The sequence below is a fragment of the Neolamprologus multifasciatus genome, chromosome 11, assembly GCF_963576455.1.
Source record: "Neolamprologus multifasciatus chromosome 11, fNeoMul1.2, whole genome shotgun sequence".
Classification (NCBI taxonomy): domain Eukaryota; kingdom Metazoa; phylum Chordata; class Actinopteri; order Cichliformes; family Cichlidae; genus Neolamprologus; species Neolamprologus multifasciatus.
Window position 1 is genome coordinate 27426471 of NC_140449.1, and position 18741 is coordinate 27445211.

Below are 18741 nucleotides of genomic sequence, written 5' to 3' on the forward strand. Positions count from 1 at the left end.
TCTTTGCAATACCACATGTAAGCTGCGAGCCTGTGTCTGTGGTATTGATCTTATCTATTAAAAGCAAAGTTCTCAAAATAGCCCACCGCACGAATAGTGCACGAACATGAACTTTGATGTTCACTTTAATTAAACATACATTTCTTAGTCAAGCTTAAAGTCTTTTTAACGCTTTCATGCATGCATATGACAACCTCAATCAGTTTTTTTTTTAAGTATTTTTATTCATCTTTATGCATGCAAACAAGATTTTTGAACTTCATTTTTTTAAACATTTAGTTTTCTTCATGTCCACTTAGGTGGACAACATATGTTCTGACTGGGTGGCAGGGTAGGGAGTGACACATCAGTGTCCAGTGTAGTGATCTATGTGCAAGTGTGCTGGAATACAAACCACTATGCGTGAAAGGGTTAAAGCCACAGTATGATCTTAGCTAGTTGCACATGCTACTTATTTCTTCACATGATATGCCAGCTCATGCAGCCCTGTACAGTATACACTAGTCCATCTTAATGCAAAAATCAGAACTGCAAATATGCAGCAAAATGAAATTCTACATTATATATTCACAGCTTTTTATTGTCTTTACTTGATCAAAAAGACGTACAGGGTGGTGCTGTCAGTAGCACCGTTGTCGCCCAGCAAAAACGTCCTAGGTTTGAAACCAGCCTGGGGCCTTTCTGTGTGGTGTTTGCACATTCTCTGCTGGTTCCCTCTGAACATTCTGACTTCCTCCTACAGTCCAAAGTCATGCAGGGCTTTAGGTTAATTGATGGTTCAAAATTGGTCATAGATGTGGAAGTAGAAGAAAATGGATTGCTGACTGATGTCTTCTCCATTTAAATTAATTTTTTTCTGAAAATAGACTTTTAAATAGCTGGACACTTTCTCTTTTGCAACCACACAAGTCGCCCCCTGTTGCCCATTTGAAATAATTCATGTTTAAGACATTTAATATGGACTTTGTGTGTTTTTTTTAATATAGACCCTGATAGAGTGTGACCAAACTGTGTAAACTGTGTAGGCAGAAACAGAATGAGATTTGAAATTTAAAGCTTTATAACTATCCCAGTCATTTGAATTGAGGTGACTAACTTTGTCCTCACCTCACTTAATACTTTGTCATCCTCACCTGTGATCTCCTCTTCACCATCTCCTTCTGGTCTCTTTTCCACCTCTTTTCTAAATTTCACCATTGTCCTTCTCTTTGGCCCATTTTCTTTTTCCTCTTTTCTTTTGCTGCTTTGCTTATCAACAAGGAGACTCACTTTTTGAGAAGTCCGCAAATGATTTGTTCATTCACCTCTCATTTGAATCAGCCGTTCACAAATAGGTGACAAATAGTGAGCCATTCATCACCTGTACGGTACACCTGATACATTTAAAACCCCTCACATAGGCTCCTGCACTGCTGTTTACAACAGTTTCCTAATAAAACCACTAGATGTCAACATAGAGTAAAATACCACAGCAGCCTTTAATAACACGGAACACATTGTGCTGCACAAACTAGAATACTAGTCAATCTTCAGCCATTTGATTCACAGCAGCTCATAAGTGAATGAACACATAAGTCATCAGTTTGTTGTTTGTTTATTTCTGTCTTTGCAGTTCATTCCTTTATTAAGCTACACTATAGCAACAACTGTTAAAATACAACATAGATGTAACATTTCTTAATTATTGTCAAACTTGACTTACGGAACCCTTTTTTAATCAACTTCTTCCTCTTCGTTTGAACTGCTTCTCCTTTTACATACAATAGGTTTGTTTCTCTATAAAGATATAGATTTTAAAAACTGTCAAACTAATGTCAAGAAACAGTGGTGGTAACAAAAAAGAAGAAGAAGATATAATTAGAAATGATGATGAGGGACCGCCTTCTTCTACTTTTTAGTGGTGAGGTTCCCTTTTATTTCTCCCTTTTTCATTTCCACTCACACATGCAGCAGAAGTTCTGCTTTAATCTTTTACAGTAAGGGTGACGGTGCTGTTGACCTCGTGGTTCATGGACAGAAATGACAGCAGATTTTAGTGCAGTTCCTTAATAGTGGCATTTTGATGAAAAAGGTCAGGCCTTTGCAGAATCTTTCGTCGCAGTGCAAACACGCTGAATCACAACATCAACGGCGGAGGTAGCCATAAGTCTCCTTTCAAGAGACATTTCCATGCATAGATCTGGGTTGTGATATATTGCTTTAGAGCTACGTATGTTGTGCAGGAGTGACTGCTGAGGTTTCATTCTTCCAGTCAGTTTTATCTCCATTTGAAATCATCCTTGTTCATAGTCTTTACTCTTACTGCATATCTCTAATGCAATATTTTGAATTATATGAATTTGAAAAACAGTTTTTTCTGCTTTGAAAATTTTACTTTTACATAATGTTACGTAAACACCCTGGCTGCTTTCAGTGGGCTTGTAACAGATCAGATAAAATTGTTAAACACAGCTTGAAACCAAAGAAGGAAATAAAACCTCAAAAGCAGACCTGTGATCCTTTTCCTTGTTTTTGGTCATGTAGAATGACTCACAATGGTGAATGTTCAAAATAGATATCAGACATGATCAATATTAAATAATGAGGTCAGCTTATCTGCAAGCAATCCTTGTGAGCCAAAATGTCAGGCTTTACCCTTCTCTAAACACACATTTGTTTTTTTCTCTAGTCTTGATCATATATAATGATATAAATGTAACAGAGCTGTGCGCAAGGCACACAGCTCTGTTGCTAAGAGTCCTGACGTACTATTAAAAGCTGTTGTTGATGAAAAGGTTACGGTAAATGGCAGGTAGTCTTAAAGGGAAAGGAGCTGAAAATGTTAGCTCCAAACACTGCATCAAAGCTCATTATATGACAAACAGTGATTATGTTATAGTATGATTCCTGCTAATAGACTGCGAGAATAAATATGTGGAGCAGAATAGGTGACCACAATATTATTTATTTAAAGTAAAAGTAACTTGTATATTTAAATGCGACGCTAAGGCTACATGATGGAAAATATTATGTTTTGCTGGCAGATGCACAGTCCAGACTACTTTTGTTTGAGTGCCATTTGTGTTGTGTCAAAGCCATTAAAAGTCAGACCTGTTGTTCCAAAAAGCACGTTTAGGTCAAACTGAGTTTGTTAACTGTGAAATAAGGTAACTGTGGGTTTTCTGATGCAGAAATAGAGCAAACTTCTGAGTCACTTATTGGGGTGGAACTGTGAACTAAACGTGCTCGCTGACAGGTTTCCTCCACGAGTTTGGCTTTTACTCCTTGTAAACAGAAACATAAAGATAGCGTTAAGACAGTTGTAAGAATCATAGTTTTCTAGTTATGAGGCTTGTTATCAATTTTCATCCATGTTGAAGACAAATTTTAATTTATGGTTAACATAACCCCACCCTACACCACTACAAAGTTATCTATCTTTATAATTTACTTATTCTGCATTTTTTAAAGGACGGTCCTGATTGAATTGTACTATTTATAGTCTTTAATGTTTACAGAAAGATCTATGAAATTGGTCTCAAAAAGAGAAAATATCCAGAAAGTGGCTAAAAACGTCCTTGCCTGATGTCAGAGCTCAATGATCGCGCTCTTTTGAGCTAATAGAAAGGCAACAGAGGCTCAAATAACTGCTCTTTATACCCAGGAATGCAAAAGAACATCTCTGAATGTACAACACTTTAAAATCAAAAGCTTGATCCAAGGTGCAAAAGCAACGTGTACTTCATGATGTGGCCAGTAATATCATAATGCAGTTCAACAACACTGCACACTGCTGCCTCCAGAGAAGCCATGCACTGAACTCAACACCAAATCTCAACAAAAAAGGCCAATGTTCAAGAAGAAGGATACCTTAGGGACAGAAGACTTGAAAATGTTATTAATATATCATGAAATGTATTTACTATTGAAGACAGACTTCTTCAAATCTAAGTTTGCAAGGCTTCTACCTAAGCCCTGAAAGAGGAAATGCTATTTGCAGCAGTGTTTAAGAAGTATGTCATTCTTACACATGCTAAAGAGGAAAGTGTTGCACTTTAATGAACCGCTATACTAAATAGCAGTTAATTAAAGTGCTATAGTTAATAGAAAAAACAGGAAAAAGAAAATAACCACTGCAATTTTTAAGAAATTTTAGTGTGTTACATATTTCTGAAAACAGTGCTGATGAGGTCAAAATTGTACTGAAAGAGAAATAAACTTTGTGAGTGAGGACCCACAACATAAACTCAGTTACTGTGTTGTTTGTTGCGCCTAATTTTAAAGAGCAGGCTCATCCGGATGTTGAGAAATCTTCTCAGGAAAGACAAGAGGCAGGTTTTTTTTTTCTTTAAAAATTCAATAGTTTTATTAACAGAAGAATGCTCAAGAAATGTACAGGAAGCAAACTGCACAGGAAACAGGTTTAACACAGATGTCACTACAGGATGTTGCAAATTCATATTTTCCATACTGATGTGACTACATTTTACTACCGCAGTCCCCCTGGGAATCAATTTTGGACCCCCCCCAAACCCAAAACATGTTTAACGGCAGGTCTGAAAAAACTCATGAGCATTTACTTCCATTTATTCAAACAAACAAAACAAAACAAAACCTGCACAAACATTTACTGCAAAGTATAACTGCTCTTCTCCTCACACTACAGTAATTCCTCAATCTCAGGCTATCACAGTAAGCTAAAAATAAATGTAACAAAGAGCACAAAAAGGTATTTTCATTGTAGCAATGACTATAAGTGACATAAATCATAAAAAAAGGAAGTACACAACAGTTGCTAAAAACAGGAGAAACAAATTGTTGTCATGCTAACCAACCAACCACCAACAACCTTATCTTAACTTTGCATCAGCACTTTAAACTGTGAAATAGCTGACACAGTGCATACTGTTTAAAGTATGATGGTGTGCGATTACTGATATATGAAAACCATATTAAAAAATATATGATTAAAACAATATTATTTAAAAGATGCTTTAAATACCCGCAGATTCAAACACAAAGATTGAGCATTCATCTACTAACACCTGTCATCTATGTACAGTATTCATGAACTAGTTATTGTTCTCACAAGAGTCACAGACGAATATATATATATATATATACTTCCTTATTAGGCATCACTCTATTATCGGTGGGTCTAATCTTCCTGTTCTCACATTTTGACACAGTAAGATACTATAACGGTCAATTTTAAGCTGTAAAAGAAACCTGAAATCTAAATATTACGACCCCCTTAGTCCAGTGTTTGTGGAGTTGGGAAGTAGCCTGAAAGGTGGAGCTGGACTTTTGCAATTGCACTATTTACAGCAGTTCAGCAGAACAAAGACAACCCTCGTCTGAGAGGCGTCAAACTAGAAAATGCCATGCGTGGTCTGAATTTGTACAAAAGCTTTACCAGGGTGTGCTTTCCTTTAGCTTTTTATGGTTTTTTTTAACAAAGCAAAGCTGTTCTCTCCCCTCCTCCACAAACTCAATAATGCAACTGAATAAATTCTCACTCTGAGCTTGAATTTGATTTCAGTTGCATTCACCTTATTTATGACTGAATTTTATTAACATGATGAAATGTTTGACTGTTACATGAAGCTGCTAATTCTACCTGATGTATCATACAGAGATATGCAAAATGTAAAGAATATTGTTTGCATACAAAAACTTTTTCAGAAAGATTTAACATTTATATTCATGATTTAAACCACAGGTGTCAAACTCCAGTCTTCGAGGGTCGTCCCTGCTGCTACACACCTGAATAACATTAGTGGGTCATTAGCATGCTGAGATGGGGAATTCAGCCATTTGATTCACAGCAGCTCATAAGTGAATGAACACAGTGCAATAAAAGTACTTTTACACGTACATTTTCCACTTCATTTATTTAAATTTACTTGACTCGGGTTAGGGGTTGCCATCTCAGCAGACAGTCAAACTCTACAGAATTTTGCAAATGACATACTAAGGTTATCTAGGTGTGTTGCAGCAGGGACACATGGAAACGTTTCAGGACACCGGCCCTTGAGGACTGGAGTTTGACACCCCTAATTTAAACAGTTTCACCTTATGTTCTTGTGGAACAGTCTTTCGAAGGTGAAGTAAATAAGAAGATTTGTTACAATATTTACATAGTATGGCTGACACCTGAATATTTCCTCGTATTAAATAAGTGGAGTCCCCACTAACGACTGCCACTTACATACCAAAGAAAGAAGTTATAACATGAGAGGATATTTGATAAAAACCTTTTTGTCAGTACCTGGATCTGATTAGTCGACCCACTATTTTTCTGTTTAGACCACATTAAACACCACATCTGATATTTTTACCATTTTTGTAAGTCCTGTGGAAACACGTTTATCCTTTTATATTACATACATGCTTATATTTTTCGTAATTGAAAAATCCCAGAAATTCCATCTCATCTAACAAAGCACACACAATTCTCAATGCATACGTTGATTGCAGCATGCATGTATCTTCTGTTTGTAATGGTTGTGTGATGCTTCACAGTTAATTTCTCCAAATGTGATAGATCTCACAGCTCTCATAATTAACCCATTAATTCCTCCACACTGGAATACAGCGCCACATCCTCACCTTCCTCATTGTCCTTTTTACTCATGAACTCATTCTCTTCATTGCCCTCCAACATTTCACTGTCCTCTTGGGCGTCTTCTTGTCTCACTTCTTCTCTTTTAATTTCAGCATACTCTGTGTCTCTGGCATCCTGTGTGTTTGCTGCCTCTTCAGGGTTCTTCGGTCTTAGTGCAGAGAAGTTAATGTCGGAGTACTCCACCTCTTTTGTGCAGTTTCCATTGGATGGTAATTGTGCAACAGACTCAGCTTCTCCTTCAGCTTCCTCTGGCTCACGGATCCCATCATATGTTGCTGCTTGATCAGTATCCATCTGTCAAACACAAGGCAGCAATTACAGGTAATTTGACAGCTTATAAAAAACAATAATGATGTAATAACATGACAGAAACCAAAATAGCTTAATATTTGACCAACAATATAATTAAAATCAAACTAATATCATAAAATAAATATCATATTCAGACATGTTACCAAAGGCTAAGTACTTATTTAAGTTACCGTTGGACCAGCTTCAGTAGTCACCATCTCCAGGTTTTCAGACAGATTTTCTGACCTCTTCCACTTTTTTCTGGGAAGAAATTAATTAATAGAAATGAAGCTTAGTGAAGGTCTCACAGCAGACCAGAAGTGTTGTGTCGTGGCAACCCCCCCCCCTCCCCCCAAATAGTTCACATAATCTGATTTTTTTTCTGTGCTCAATCTGGTTTTTCTCATGTTAAAAGCCGAAAAAATATCTTGGATCAAAAAATGCACTTTATCTTTACATATAAATATGATGGCATGTGTCTGATGATGTAAGATAAGCCAAAACTTTATGAAAACTCACAAAAAGTAAATACTGATTGCAGCATGATAATGGTGACAAAACAATATCTGACAATTTTGATATTTTACAATATGTGTTTCAGTTCTTTCCCATATATAATGGTATTTATATGTGGAAGGTTCTGGTATAAAAACTTAAGTCACCATTTAGAACCTCTAACAGTATATAATAAACTTTATATAAAAATGACCTAATAGAAATTTACATGTGTGCAAACAGAAATCGTCGAGTATACCAGGAAAATGGTGAGCATTACTATGAACAATTCAGAAAATATAATATTCCTTTTTATAAAATAAAATATACAAAAACACTGATGTCAAAAATAGAGAATAACATATAAATGTAATATTACCTGCGACATTTTGTTACCAAACAAGCAATGACTGTTGAAAGGATTATCCCAATCACAAACCCTGTCAACACTGCAATGTAGACTTTCTTCTCTAGAATAATCGTTAAAAACTGTGTGAATATATCTGAAATCAAATGAGATAAACCGTGCTGATTACCTAAAGCTGAAAACAGGTATTGAAATGTCTTAAATTTGAGTATAGGGGAAATATTTAACTCGTAGATACTTACAGTTATTTTCTGTATCGTTTGATGATGATGAATTAGCATTGGACTCATTTATTATAAGGCTGACACTTGATGAGGTATTTCCAATACCATTACTGCTGACACATTCAATAGTGGAGTTGTGATAGTGATCTTGGGACACAGTGATGGTGCTGGTGACTCTGGTGTTTGACACATTGGTTGTTACAGAGAACTCAGTGTGGCTCTCCAAGTGTGGCCATTTGATGGTGGGTGAAGGAAACCCCTCACTGATACACACACAGGTCAAAACCTTTGACTGAGCGACACATTTAGAGTCATTCAAGATTCTTGGTGCATCTGCAAAAACAGAATAAGAAGCTAAGCATCAACATTACAGTAAACTCATAGGAACATAAATAGTCTTAACACATTGCTTCAATATAAGAATATCTGATTCTGAAGAACACAACAATGTAATTAATATTACATTTACTTTCCAGATTTTAATGAAAACTGCTTTTTTTAAGTAAAAAATGCAAATAATAAGAGCAGACAAAATATAATGTCAGTTATGAAAGTTTTACACTTACAGTAATTACAACATTATTATAATTACTGCTGCTAATACTGTAATAATGATAAAATATACTTTTGCCAAGAGTAATACTCACACTTGACATTAAAAGTTTTTGTCTCATTTGTTTTGACATTTTTGAAGGTGACCTTGATTTCATAGAGCTTTTGTCCTGATCCACTCCATATCCAGGTGATATTAGGAGTGGATCCAGAGCAGAGACCAGGAGCGCTGCAGGTCAGTGTAGTCTGCTCTCCCTCTGTTATTTCAGGAATCTCCAGTGTGGGCTTTTCACTCAGCTCTAATAGGAAAGTAAATGAAACAAGACATTATAATGAGCATAGAAACCACTGCTAATTTAAAGTAGATGTATGATCACTTTGTTAAGTAACTTAAATTGTAAAAAGTACAAGATAAGGCTGAAAAGTTCCAAGACAGATGCAAGCTCTGTGAGGTATGCATGGAGTATTTGTGGTAGGCTTTGATACCTGTAACTGTGACTGTGATGTTTGCAATCAGTGTGGAGTCAGTCTTTGTCTTAGCGACAGCGTGATATGATCCAGAGTCCAACTTGGTGAGGTCATTGATGATGATACTGCAGTTCTTATTTTTCAGGTCAGCCTCCAACAGTGACACCCTCCTTTTAAACTCAGAGTCAGTTTTCGTATTGTTACTGGAGCCAAATATTGTTTTAGTTATGTTTCCATCATGTTTATACCAAATTATATTTTCAACATCCTCATCCTTTGTAGTAAAAGAACATTCTAGAACAACACACAGTCCAGCCTGTGCTGATACATTTTTACCACTTAGTGTGTTTCTGCTGTTGCTCTTTGGACACTCAGGAGTCCCAGAACCTGAACATGCAAAACCAAAAGAGACAAACCAGAAGAGAAGATGCTGAGTTCATGAAAATCAAAAACAATGGTAACCAACACCATCAGTTTACATCGTTTACAATGTTTATATTTAAAGATGCCTCTTTTACTTTACTTCTGCTGTTAACTGATATGACTTATATAAGTGATGCAGTTCACAGCTGTCGCTTCCCATTTTTAATTTAGTAAATGACATTTTCAAACACGGCTGTATTTGAAACTGCAGTTTTCCTTCTTTTTGTAGTTTCCTTAAATTCATATATTGATGAAGATTGAAATAAAATTTCTTTCTGTACCTGTGTCAGCGAAGAGCAGAATCACCCAGATGAGAGGTAACATTCTGATTTAAATGACAGCACGGCTTCTCTCCACAGGATAGACGCTTTCTTTTCAAAGCACAAACACACAAAATGTGCACTAAAAATATAGAAAGTTCAGTGGCTGATAGAATCACATACAGGATATTAAACTTACACATTTACTGTTTTAATATATTTTTTCATGTGACCAATAAACTTGGCTGAGATCTTGAAATATCACAGTTTCAAGCATTTCTTGATATCTGTGCCATCGAGAAGCTAAAAATTATGAATGGAAATCTCTCAGCCTCAGACTTCTTCAGTTAAGTATACACCAATCATTTACAATCATTTTTATGAAATTACTGAAGCAAGAATACTACAGAGAAAAATGGATGAAAGTGTTTTACCCTCACTCTGTGTGAATCTCCAGCTTTTGTTTCCACACACTGATCTCTGCAGACTGTCTGCTTTCAACTGACTCTTCTTCCTCCTCCTTTGTTACTTCTCTTTGCACTTCAGCAAGTTTACAGGAAGTTTAGCTTTACTCTGCTGGCCATTATTTCCTCTTAGACTGCCACCACACGTGCAGCTAAAACCTCCTATCACATTATGATGTTAATGTGAAACTTTAACAGCAGTGAAATCAGATATAATCTTGAACATGAGGTGCTAAGCTTTCAAATATTTGGATGTTCACAATGGTTCAATTGTTTTAAAAACAATCGTCTGACAATTATGCATTGTAATGCATTGTAATATATAGATGCATGTTAATGCTCCGCTTTAAGGTGTCACTTTGATCTTTGAAATAACTTCTGTATTTGCAAGAGGAAGATTTGCTGCTTTGCCAAAGGTTTGTACTAAAGAAGTCATTTAGATGGGTGATGAAATGTTTCTCCTACTGAAAACTGAAGAAGCTGAACAGAATAAACTCTCTGGGATTTACGCATTCTTATTAACATTATTAATAATGTTAATAATAATCACTTTATTCTCTCCGAGTTCCTGTTTAGACTTTACTGCTTTAAGGTTACAATAATTTCTGTCTAAATACAATTTGTCCTTGTCAGTTACTGACAGCACAAACTAATGAAACCTTTAGACAGCACCACAGTGTGACAGAGGTAAGAAAGATGTTGTAACTAACATGTCCTTCAAACATGCTTTCTGTTTCAAAGAGTGACATATTGCTCACTGTGATACTGTATGTCAAGAGTATTCATGCAGCACATTTCTAAAAGGGGAAGTAACCTCTGACATATAGAACAACTTTAACAGAATCATAAAGGCAAACTCAACCTAAAACATTTATTATGCAAAATAAATATCACTAAATACTATAAACTATGAAGTGAAGTGGGTTTTTTTCATCATTAAATTTGCATATCACCTCATCTTTCCACTGTAATAAAGAAAAAAATAGGAAGATGGAAAGCCTAACTTTGAAAAATATAGTCCCTCAGCTTCTCCAGCTCATGTATTAGCTTTGGCAGGTTGTACAAGCCTGCACCTAAAAAATAACCCGACAGATCATTCGTGCAAGCAGCTACCTTTGACCTATGCAGTGGTGAAGTTTTGCAACCTCTAGTAAATGTGTGAATAGCTTAATGTACTATATGATCTGGTGTCATCATGTTTAATTGGGTAGAATTTGTCAGCCTCTGATATTGAAAATTAAGCGAACATTTTGACAACGATAAATTGTCTATTTTAACACACAAGTATAATTTTTCTCACTCATTGCCAATATGGGTGCATGGGTTCATTTATGCATAGTATTAACTTTTGTAATTGTATTACATAAGGTTGTATAATAGTATACAACCTGTCTGTGCAGAGGCTCCAGGCTCGGACCACACCATATGACTACTGTGCTGTAGATGGTTTACTCTGCCCCCTACAGGTGAGTGGAAGAATGTACATACGAAACAAAATAGCAGCTAATAAGTAATATAAACAAAGAGTAATATACAGGAAAATAAAGAAGATACCATTTTAAAAACATAGGTGCCATACCTGTGCGAATGTATTGAACAAAAAGCTTTTGCTGCTTTTTCACTTTGTAATGAACTAATATGGCTTCTGACCACTCTTAAATGCCATTTGACAAAAAAGTCAAATATTGTGCACAATTAATAAGTATATTGTATGTAAATTGTGGAAAACATAAAGCTGTTTATAACAGGAACGGAAAGGAAACACATTTCACAGCAATAACGGAATAGAGCAATCATCAACCACCTCTTCTACATGGATGACATCAACCAATCAGACATGGTAGTGGTGGACAAGCAGAGGAAGATGGCATGGAAGAGCTCCAACAATTGCTGGGCACATTAAAGCATCTGAGCTTCATTAGAAAGTAGAATCTGCTCATTCCCTGCTTATACACGGCATCATTTTTGTTCCTCCAGTCCATCGTTCAGGTGAATGTCCAAGTATAGTGGTGTGAAAAAGTGTTTGCCACTTTCCTGGTTTCCAATTTTATCTGCATTTTTGTCACACTCAAATGATTCAGATCATCAAACAAATTTAAATAAGAGTTGTATTGTTCAATGCATGCTCCCACCGTCTCCGTGGAACGCAAAGACTGCTGTTCGCAGCCCAGAAAAATCTAATACTGTTTATTGTGAACCCGTGCTGGACTATCAGAAGAAGGTTCATTATCAACCTGCTTCCATAACAATTGTTCCGTACTCATCAAGGACTTTTATGTTCCTGAAAATAATTTTTTTTCTCCTCTTGTGATCATCCGAGAACCTGTCTCTCTTCCCGCACCTGCTCCTGCTCCCAGGGCGGTTCAGACCCTGCATTCCTCTGCATTCGTTCCAGTTTTGAAGGTGGCTAGGGCCCCCTGTGAACCCTGCTCTGTCTAAGCCCCAGCATCCAGAGCCTGCTGCAAGGTTTCGGCACTGCTCTGCTGTTTTTCTGTATGTCAGGGATTACTTCCTCTTTCAGAAATGTACTGTATGAATATTCTTGACTTACAGTGTCAGAGTAAGCAATGTGTCACTCTTTAAAACAGAAAGCATGTTTGAGGGACATGTCAGTTACAACATCGTTCTTCTCTGTCACACTGTGGTGCTGTCTAAAGGTTACATTAGTTAGTGCTGTCAATGACTGATTAGGACAAATTGTATTTACACAGAAATAATTGTAATATTAAAATACTACAGTGTAAACAGGAACTCGGAGAGAATGAAGTGCTACCATATGGGACAATATTAATAATGTTAATAAGAATGCGTAAACCCCAGAGAGTTTATTCTGTTCAGCTTCTTCAGTTTTCAGTAGGAGAAACATTTCATCACTCATCTTCTTTAGTACAAACATTTTACAAAGCAGCAAATCTTCCTCTTGCAAATACAGAAGTTATTTCAAAGATCAAAGTGACACCTTAAAGCGGAGCATTAACATGCATCTATATATTACAATGCATTACAATGCATAATTGTCAGACGATTGTTTTTAAAACAGTTGAACCGTTTTAAACCTCCAAATATTTGAAAGCTTAGCACCTCATGTTCAAGATTATTTCTGATTTCACTGCTGTTAAAGTTTCACATTAACATCATAATGTGATAGGAGGTTTTAGCTGTAAGTGTGGTGGCAGTCTAAGAGGAAATAATGGCCAGCAGAGTAAAGCTAAACTTAGCGAAACTTTCTGAAGAGCAAAGAGAAGTAACAAAGGAGGAGGAGGAGGAAGAAGAGTCAGTTGAAAGCAGACAGTCTGCAGAGATCAGTGTGTGGAAACAAAAGCTGGAGATTCACACAGAGTGAGGGTAAAACACTTTCATCCATTTTTCTCTGTAGTATTCTTGCTTCAGTAATTTCATAAAAATGATTGTAAATGATTGGTGTATACTTAACTGAAGAAGTCTGAGGCTGAGAGATTTCCATTCATAATTTTTAGCTTCTCGGTGGCACAGATATCAAGAAATGCTTGAAACTGTGATATTTCAAGATCTCAGCCAAGTTTATTGGTCACATGAAAAAATATATTAAAACAGTAAATGTGTAAGTGTAATATCCTGTATGTGATTCTATCAGCCACTGAACTTTCTATATTTTTAATGCACCTTTTGTGTGTTTGTGCTTTGAAAAGAAAGCGTCTATCCTGTGGAGAGAAGCTGTGCTGTCATTCAAATCAGAATGTTACCTCTCATCTGGGTGATTCTGCTCTTCGCTGACACAGGTACAGAAAGAAATTTTATTTAAATCTTCATCAATATATGAATTTAAGGAAACTACAAAAAGAAGGAAAACTGCAGTTTCAAAGACAGCCGTGTTTGAAAATGTCATTTACTAAATTAAAAATGGGAAGCAACAGCTGTGAACTGCACCGCTTATATAAGTCATATCAGTTAACAGCAGAAGTAAAGTAAAAGAGGCATCTTTAAATATAAACACTGTAATCGATGTAAACTGATGGTGTTGTTTACCATCGTTTTTGATTTTCATGAACTCAGCTTCTTCTCTTCTGGTTTGTCTCTTTTGTTTTTGCATGTCCAGGTTCTCGGACTCCTGAGTGTCCAAAGAGCAACAGCATAATCACGCAAAGTGATGAAAATGTATCAGCACAGGCTGGACTGTGTGTTGTTCTAGAATGTTCTTTTACTACAGAGGATGAGGATGTTGAAAATATAACTTGGTATAAACATGATGGAAACATAACTAAAACAATATTTGGCTCCAGTAACAATACGAAAACTGACTCTGAGTTTAAAAGGAGGGTGTCACTGTTGGAGGCTGACCTGAAAAATAAGAACTACGGCATCATTATCAATGACCTCACCAAGTCGGACTCTGGATCATATCACGCTGTCGCTAAGACAAAGACTCGCTGCACACTGATTGCAAACATCACAGTCACAGTTACAGGTATCAAAACCTACCAAAAATACTCCATGCACAGTGACCACGTTATCATGTTTGATTTAAATGAGTTAGCTCGACTAAATTACAATGAGCTGTATTAACTACAGCTGCATTATGGCACTAGTATGTGTTTGTTTAACGTGAGTTTAAGAGTTGTTAAATCAATACCACTCCAAAGAGTTTTGTGAATAAACATAATGCTCAGATTAACACAAAGGCACAACATCTTCCTGTAATGCAGGTCCTGTGTCTCCATTCATCATATATGTCAGCTAAAGTGAAAAACAAAAACAGAAACTGCTGAATGTCCTTTAGTCTATTCCTTTGGTCAGACATAAACTGATGTTTGGGTATACCTCACAAAGCTTGCATCTGTCTTGGAACTTTTCAGCCTTATCTTGTACTTTTTACAATTTAAGTTACTTAACAAAGTGATCATATGTCTACTTTAAATTAGCAGTGGTTTTTATGCTGATTATAATGTCTTGTTTCATTTACTTTCCTATTAGAGCTGAGTGAAAAGCCCACACTGGAGATTCCTGAAATAACAGAGGGAGAGCAGACTACACTGACCTGCAGCGCTCTTGGTCTCTGCTCTGGATCCACTCCTAATATCACCTGGATATGGAGTGGATCAGGACAAAAGCTCTATGAAATCAAAGAAACCAACACTGAATTCAAGTCTGAGAGTATGACTGCCTTCAAGTCAACTCTGACCTTTAACGCTTCAACAAAACACAACGGTGGTCAGGTCACCTGTAAGGTCACCTTCAAAAATGTCAAAACAAATGAGACAAAAACTCTTAATGTCAAGTGTGAGTATTACTCTTGGCAAAAGTATATTTTATCATTATTACAGTATTAGTAGTAGAAGCAGTAATTATAATAATGTTGTAATTACTGTAAGTGTAAAACTTTCATAACTGACATTATATTTTGTCTGCTCTTATTATTTGCATTTTTTACTTAAAAAAAAGCAGTTTTCATTCAAATCTGGAAAGTAAATGTAATATTAATTACATTGTTGTGTTCTTCAGTATCAGATATTCTTATATTGAAGCAATGTGTTAAGACTATTTATGTTCCTATGAGTTTACTGTAATTTTGATGCTGAGCTTCTTATTCTGTTTTTGCAGATGCACCAAGAATCTTGAATGACTCTAAATGTGTCGCTCAGTCAAAGGTTTTGACCTGTGTGTGTATCAGTGAGGAGTTTCCTTCACCCACCATCAAATGGCCACACTTGGAGGGCCACACTGAGTACTCTGTAGCAACCAATGTGTCAAACACCAGAGTCACCAGCACCATCACTGTGTCCCAAGATCACTATCACAACACCACTATTGAATGTGTCAGCAGTAATAGTATTGGAAATACCTCATCAAGTGTCAGCCTTATAATAAATGAGTTCAATTCTAATTCATCACCATCTGAAGAAAAAAATAGTAGTAAGTATCTACGAGTGAAACATCTCCCCTATACTCAAATTTAAGACAACTCCACTATTGAATGTGTAAGCAGTAATAGTATTGGACAACTAAATCACAGCATTACATTAAAGAAGTTAAACGGAGTTAGTAAATATTTACAAGTGAAATATCTCTTCTATACTAGAGCTATCAAAAAATGTAAGACATTCACTTCCTGTTTTTACATGTTTTATATAACATAAGCTAAAAACATTTTTCAACCTTGTGATTTCAGATCTTTACAAACAAGACCCGAAAGTTATTGCTGCAACATTGAGGGGCTTTCTGATTTGTCTTATTGGGATAATTCTTTCAGCAGTCGTTGCTTTTTTGGTAACAAAATCCAACAGGTACAGTTACATTTCAGAGTTTAATTTTGGAATGCGAAGATTATTTTTTTTATTTTTGTAAATATATATAGATTATTTTAATCTAAGAATTTAATCTACTTCTAACATCAATCCTATTATATTACAAAAAAGAAATGTTCCTATATATTTGATGCAAATCACCTCTTTCATTGTATCACAATGCAGTTTTGTTAGCGATAAACATCCACACATTGGTTTATTTTAAAACAATATAATAACAAACCTGATGAGACAAAACATTTTGACAGTTGCTGCTTTTTATTGCTTTATATGCTGTTCTTAGCTTGCAGCTACATGAAACAGGTTTTAAAATATCACACAGTGTTCCACCAGTTATGGATGACATCTGTCAGTCACACATTTTCTAATATATGCCGATTTTTGATTTCACCATTGTTAGCATAATGTTTATATCCTTCATTTGGTCATAATGTTTGGGCTAATCATGTATAGTTAGTTTGACAATCTGTCATTTCCAATACCCTGTAATTCCTAGCCAATGGGACCAGTATACATAAGTAATGCACATATCATATTTACATAAAAGGATAAATTGGAATTTATGGTTCAAGATATAATTTGTTCCCTCGAAAAATGAAAAAAGCAAAACAAAACAAAACAAAAAAAACTGTGATCACAGAAAAAATTCAGTTTTTGTAAATGCCCTGCTGTTGCTGCGAGCTGCTGTGGGACCTTCTGCAAGAAGGATTCATATTAATTGATTTGTTCTCAGAAAAAAATGGAGGAGGTCTGAAAACCTGGAGACTGTGACCACTGAAGCAGTTCCAATGGTAATGTATATCATTAGTTAGCCTTCTGTCATGTAGGTTAATTATACAGATGTTTAACTTTTATTAGCTGAAAAATTATCCTGCAATGTGTCTGATAGCTGGATGCTGATCAAGCAACAGTAAATCATGGGATCCATGAGCGAGAGACAGCTGTAGGAGAAACTTAGTCATGTGAGAACGCATCGCTGGTGACGATGATGACATTGCACCAAAGAGGTGGACAACGTTGACAATGACGTCTTGCAGTAAAAACCAGGACAGAGAGGAGAAACAGAATATGTTGAAATAAAGACAGAAAAAGGGACAATGATGATCATGTGTTGTTGCAGCACTTACAAAAAAGAAAAATCATTCAGATATTAGGCTGTGGTTTTTATGCAGTCTAAATAAAACAATAACAGGGTTTCTAATATAGATGTACATCCTTGCAAAGAGGTTTTCATAAAACACACGCTCATGTGATGGCTTCTTGTAAGTGGCAGTCCTTAGTGTATGCTATGCTACTCCACTTCATTTAACACAAGGAAACTTTGAGGTGCCAACTATACTGTGTAAATAATGTAAAAAATCTACTTATAAACTCCAACTTCAACAAAAGCATAACCAAAGTGAAACCATGTGAATCTTTGTGGAGACGTTCTTGTGTGCAAAAAAGCATCTGTACATTTCACATATGTCTGTATCAGGTAAAATCAGTAGCTTCATGTAACAGTTTTTGTTTTATCACTTCAATAAAATTCAAATCTAAGTTCAAAGTAAATGTGATAATTATTATGCTTGTAATAGCTGTTGTTCAGTTTTCTTTTATGGCTTACAATCTTGTGAATTCACAGATAACTGTTATAGTCTGTACTACTGTGGTAAACTGTGAGAACAGGACATTTAGAAAATCTACTGGAGCTCACATTAGAAATTATTGTGAGTATTTTACCCACACTGAGCTGCTAAAACAGATCTTACTGTTCCCCCACTTGCCAAATGTCACTTTAACCACTGACTGTTTTTTTCTGTTTTTTGGTGTGGAGGCAAAGCCACCCAACATCATGCACGCAACAGAAAATGTATATTTTAAATAACAGATTAAGTCTGAGTACATTCATTAGAGTTGTAATTAAAATTTAGATTAATTTGTTTTCTCATTTACTAATATTCTATTCTGTAATATTACTAATTACAGAATTTCTGTACTTTTGCCACATCTGTCTGTGCTGCAGTGAGCGAGAACACCTTCACTGTTTTTGTTTTCAAGTTTCAGAAGCTGTCAAGGTCAAGGCTCAGGACTTGCTCCATATGTTGAGTGTTGTTCATCTCTTAACACTGTTTCCTTTCTCCATGTTCTGTCCACACTAGTAAACATGCTGTGTACTTTGAGGCCACAGAAAATTTCAGCTATTTCTAGATTTGGTGCCTCTCAGTCGAGGGATGCCTGTGTTCTGCTGGACACCTGGAAATCCTGCTATTGCAAAAGTCCAGCTCAGTCCTTCAGGCTATTTCTCATCTCCACAAAAACAGAACCCT

The 18741-nt window shown here is 36.0% G+C and overlaps 2 protein-coding genes across 2 annotated transcripts; one reads left to right on the top strand and one right to left on the bottom strand.

Annotated features, from left to right (window-relative positions):
* Positions 1–4155: 4155 nt before the first annotated feature.
* LOC146508687 (uncharacterized) lies at positions 4156–10326 on the bottom strand. The gene is made up of 8 exons (XM_085178564.1): positions 10122–10326; positions 9709–9798; positions 9023–9391; positions 8632–8835; positions 8003–8317; positions 7773–7896; positions 7090–7159; positions 4156–6901 (listed from the first exon to the last, which is right to left on the bottom strand). Exons 2-8 carry the CDS (start codon positions 9749–9751, stop codon positions 6545–6547), a joined length of 1482 nt encoding a protein of 493 aa, XP_085034690.1. The 5' UTR covers positions 9752–9798; positions 10122–10326; the 3' UTR covers positions 4156–6544.
* Positions 10327–13328: 3002 nt separating this feature from the next.
* On the top strand, positions 13329–16084 carry LOC146508688 (B-cell receptor CD22-like). The gene is made up of 5 exons (XM_085178136.1): positions 13329–13496; positions 13820–13909; positions 14227–14595; positions 15102–15407; positions 15729–16084. Exons 2-5 carry the CDS (start codon positions 13867–13869, stop codon positions 16082–16084), a joined length of 1074 nt encoding a protein of 357 aa, XP_085034262.1. The 5' UTR covers positions 13329–13496; positions 13820–13866.
* Positions 16085–18741: the final 2657 nt, after the last annotated feature.

Coding starts and splice junctions, on each gene's coding strand:
- LOC146508687 (XM_085178564.1), bottom strand. CDS start 9,751: ATGTTACCTCTCATCTGGGTGATTCTGCTCTTCGCTGACACAG. Junction 8,318..8,631: donor AAAAACTTTTAATGTCAAGT/GTGAGTATTACT, acceptor CTGTTTTTGCAG/ATGCACCAAGAATCTTGAAT. Junction 6,902..7,089: donor CTACTGAAGCTGGTCCAACG/GTAACTTAAATA, acceptor TGTGTTTGACAG/ATGGATACTGATCAAGCAGC.
- LOC146508688 (XM_085178136.1), top strand. CDS start 13,867: ATGTTACCTCTCATCTGGGTGATTCTGCTCTTCGCTGACACAG. Junction 14,596..15,101: donor CATCACAGTCACAGTTACAG/GTATCAAAACCT, acceptor CTTTCCTATTAG/AGCTGAGTGAAAAGCCCACA. Junction 15,408..15,728: donor AAAAACTCTTAATGTCAAGT/GTGAGTATTACT, acceptor CTGTTTTTGCAG/ATGCACCAAGAATCTTGAAT.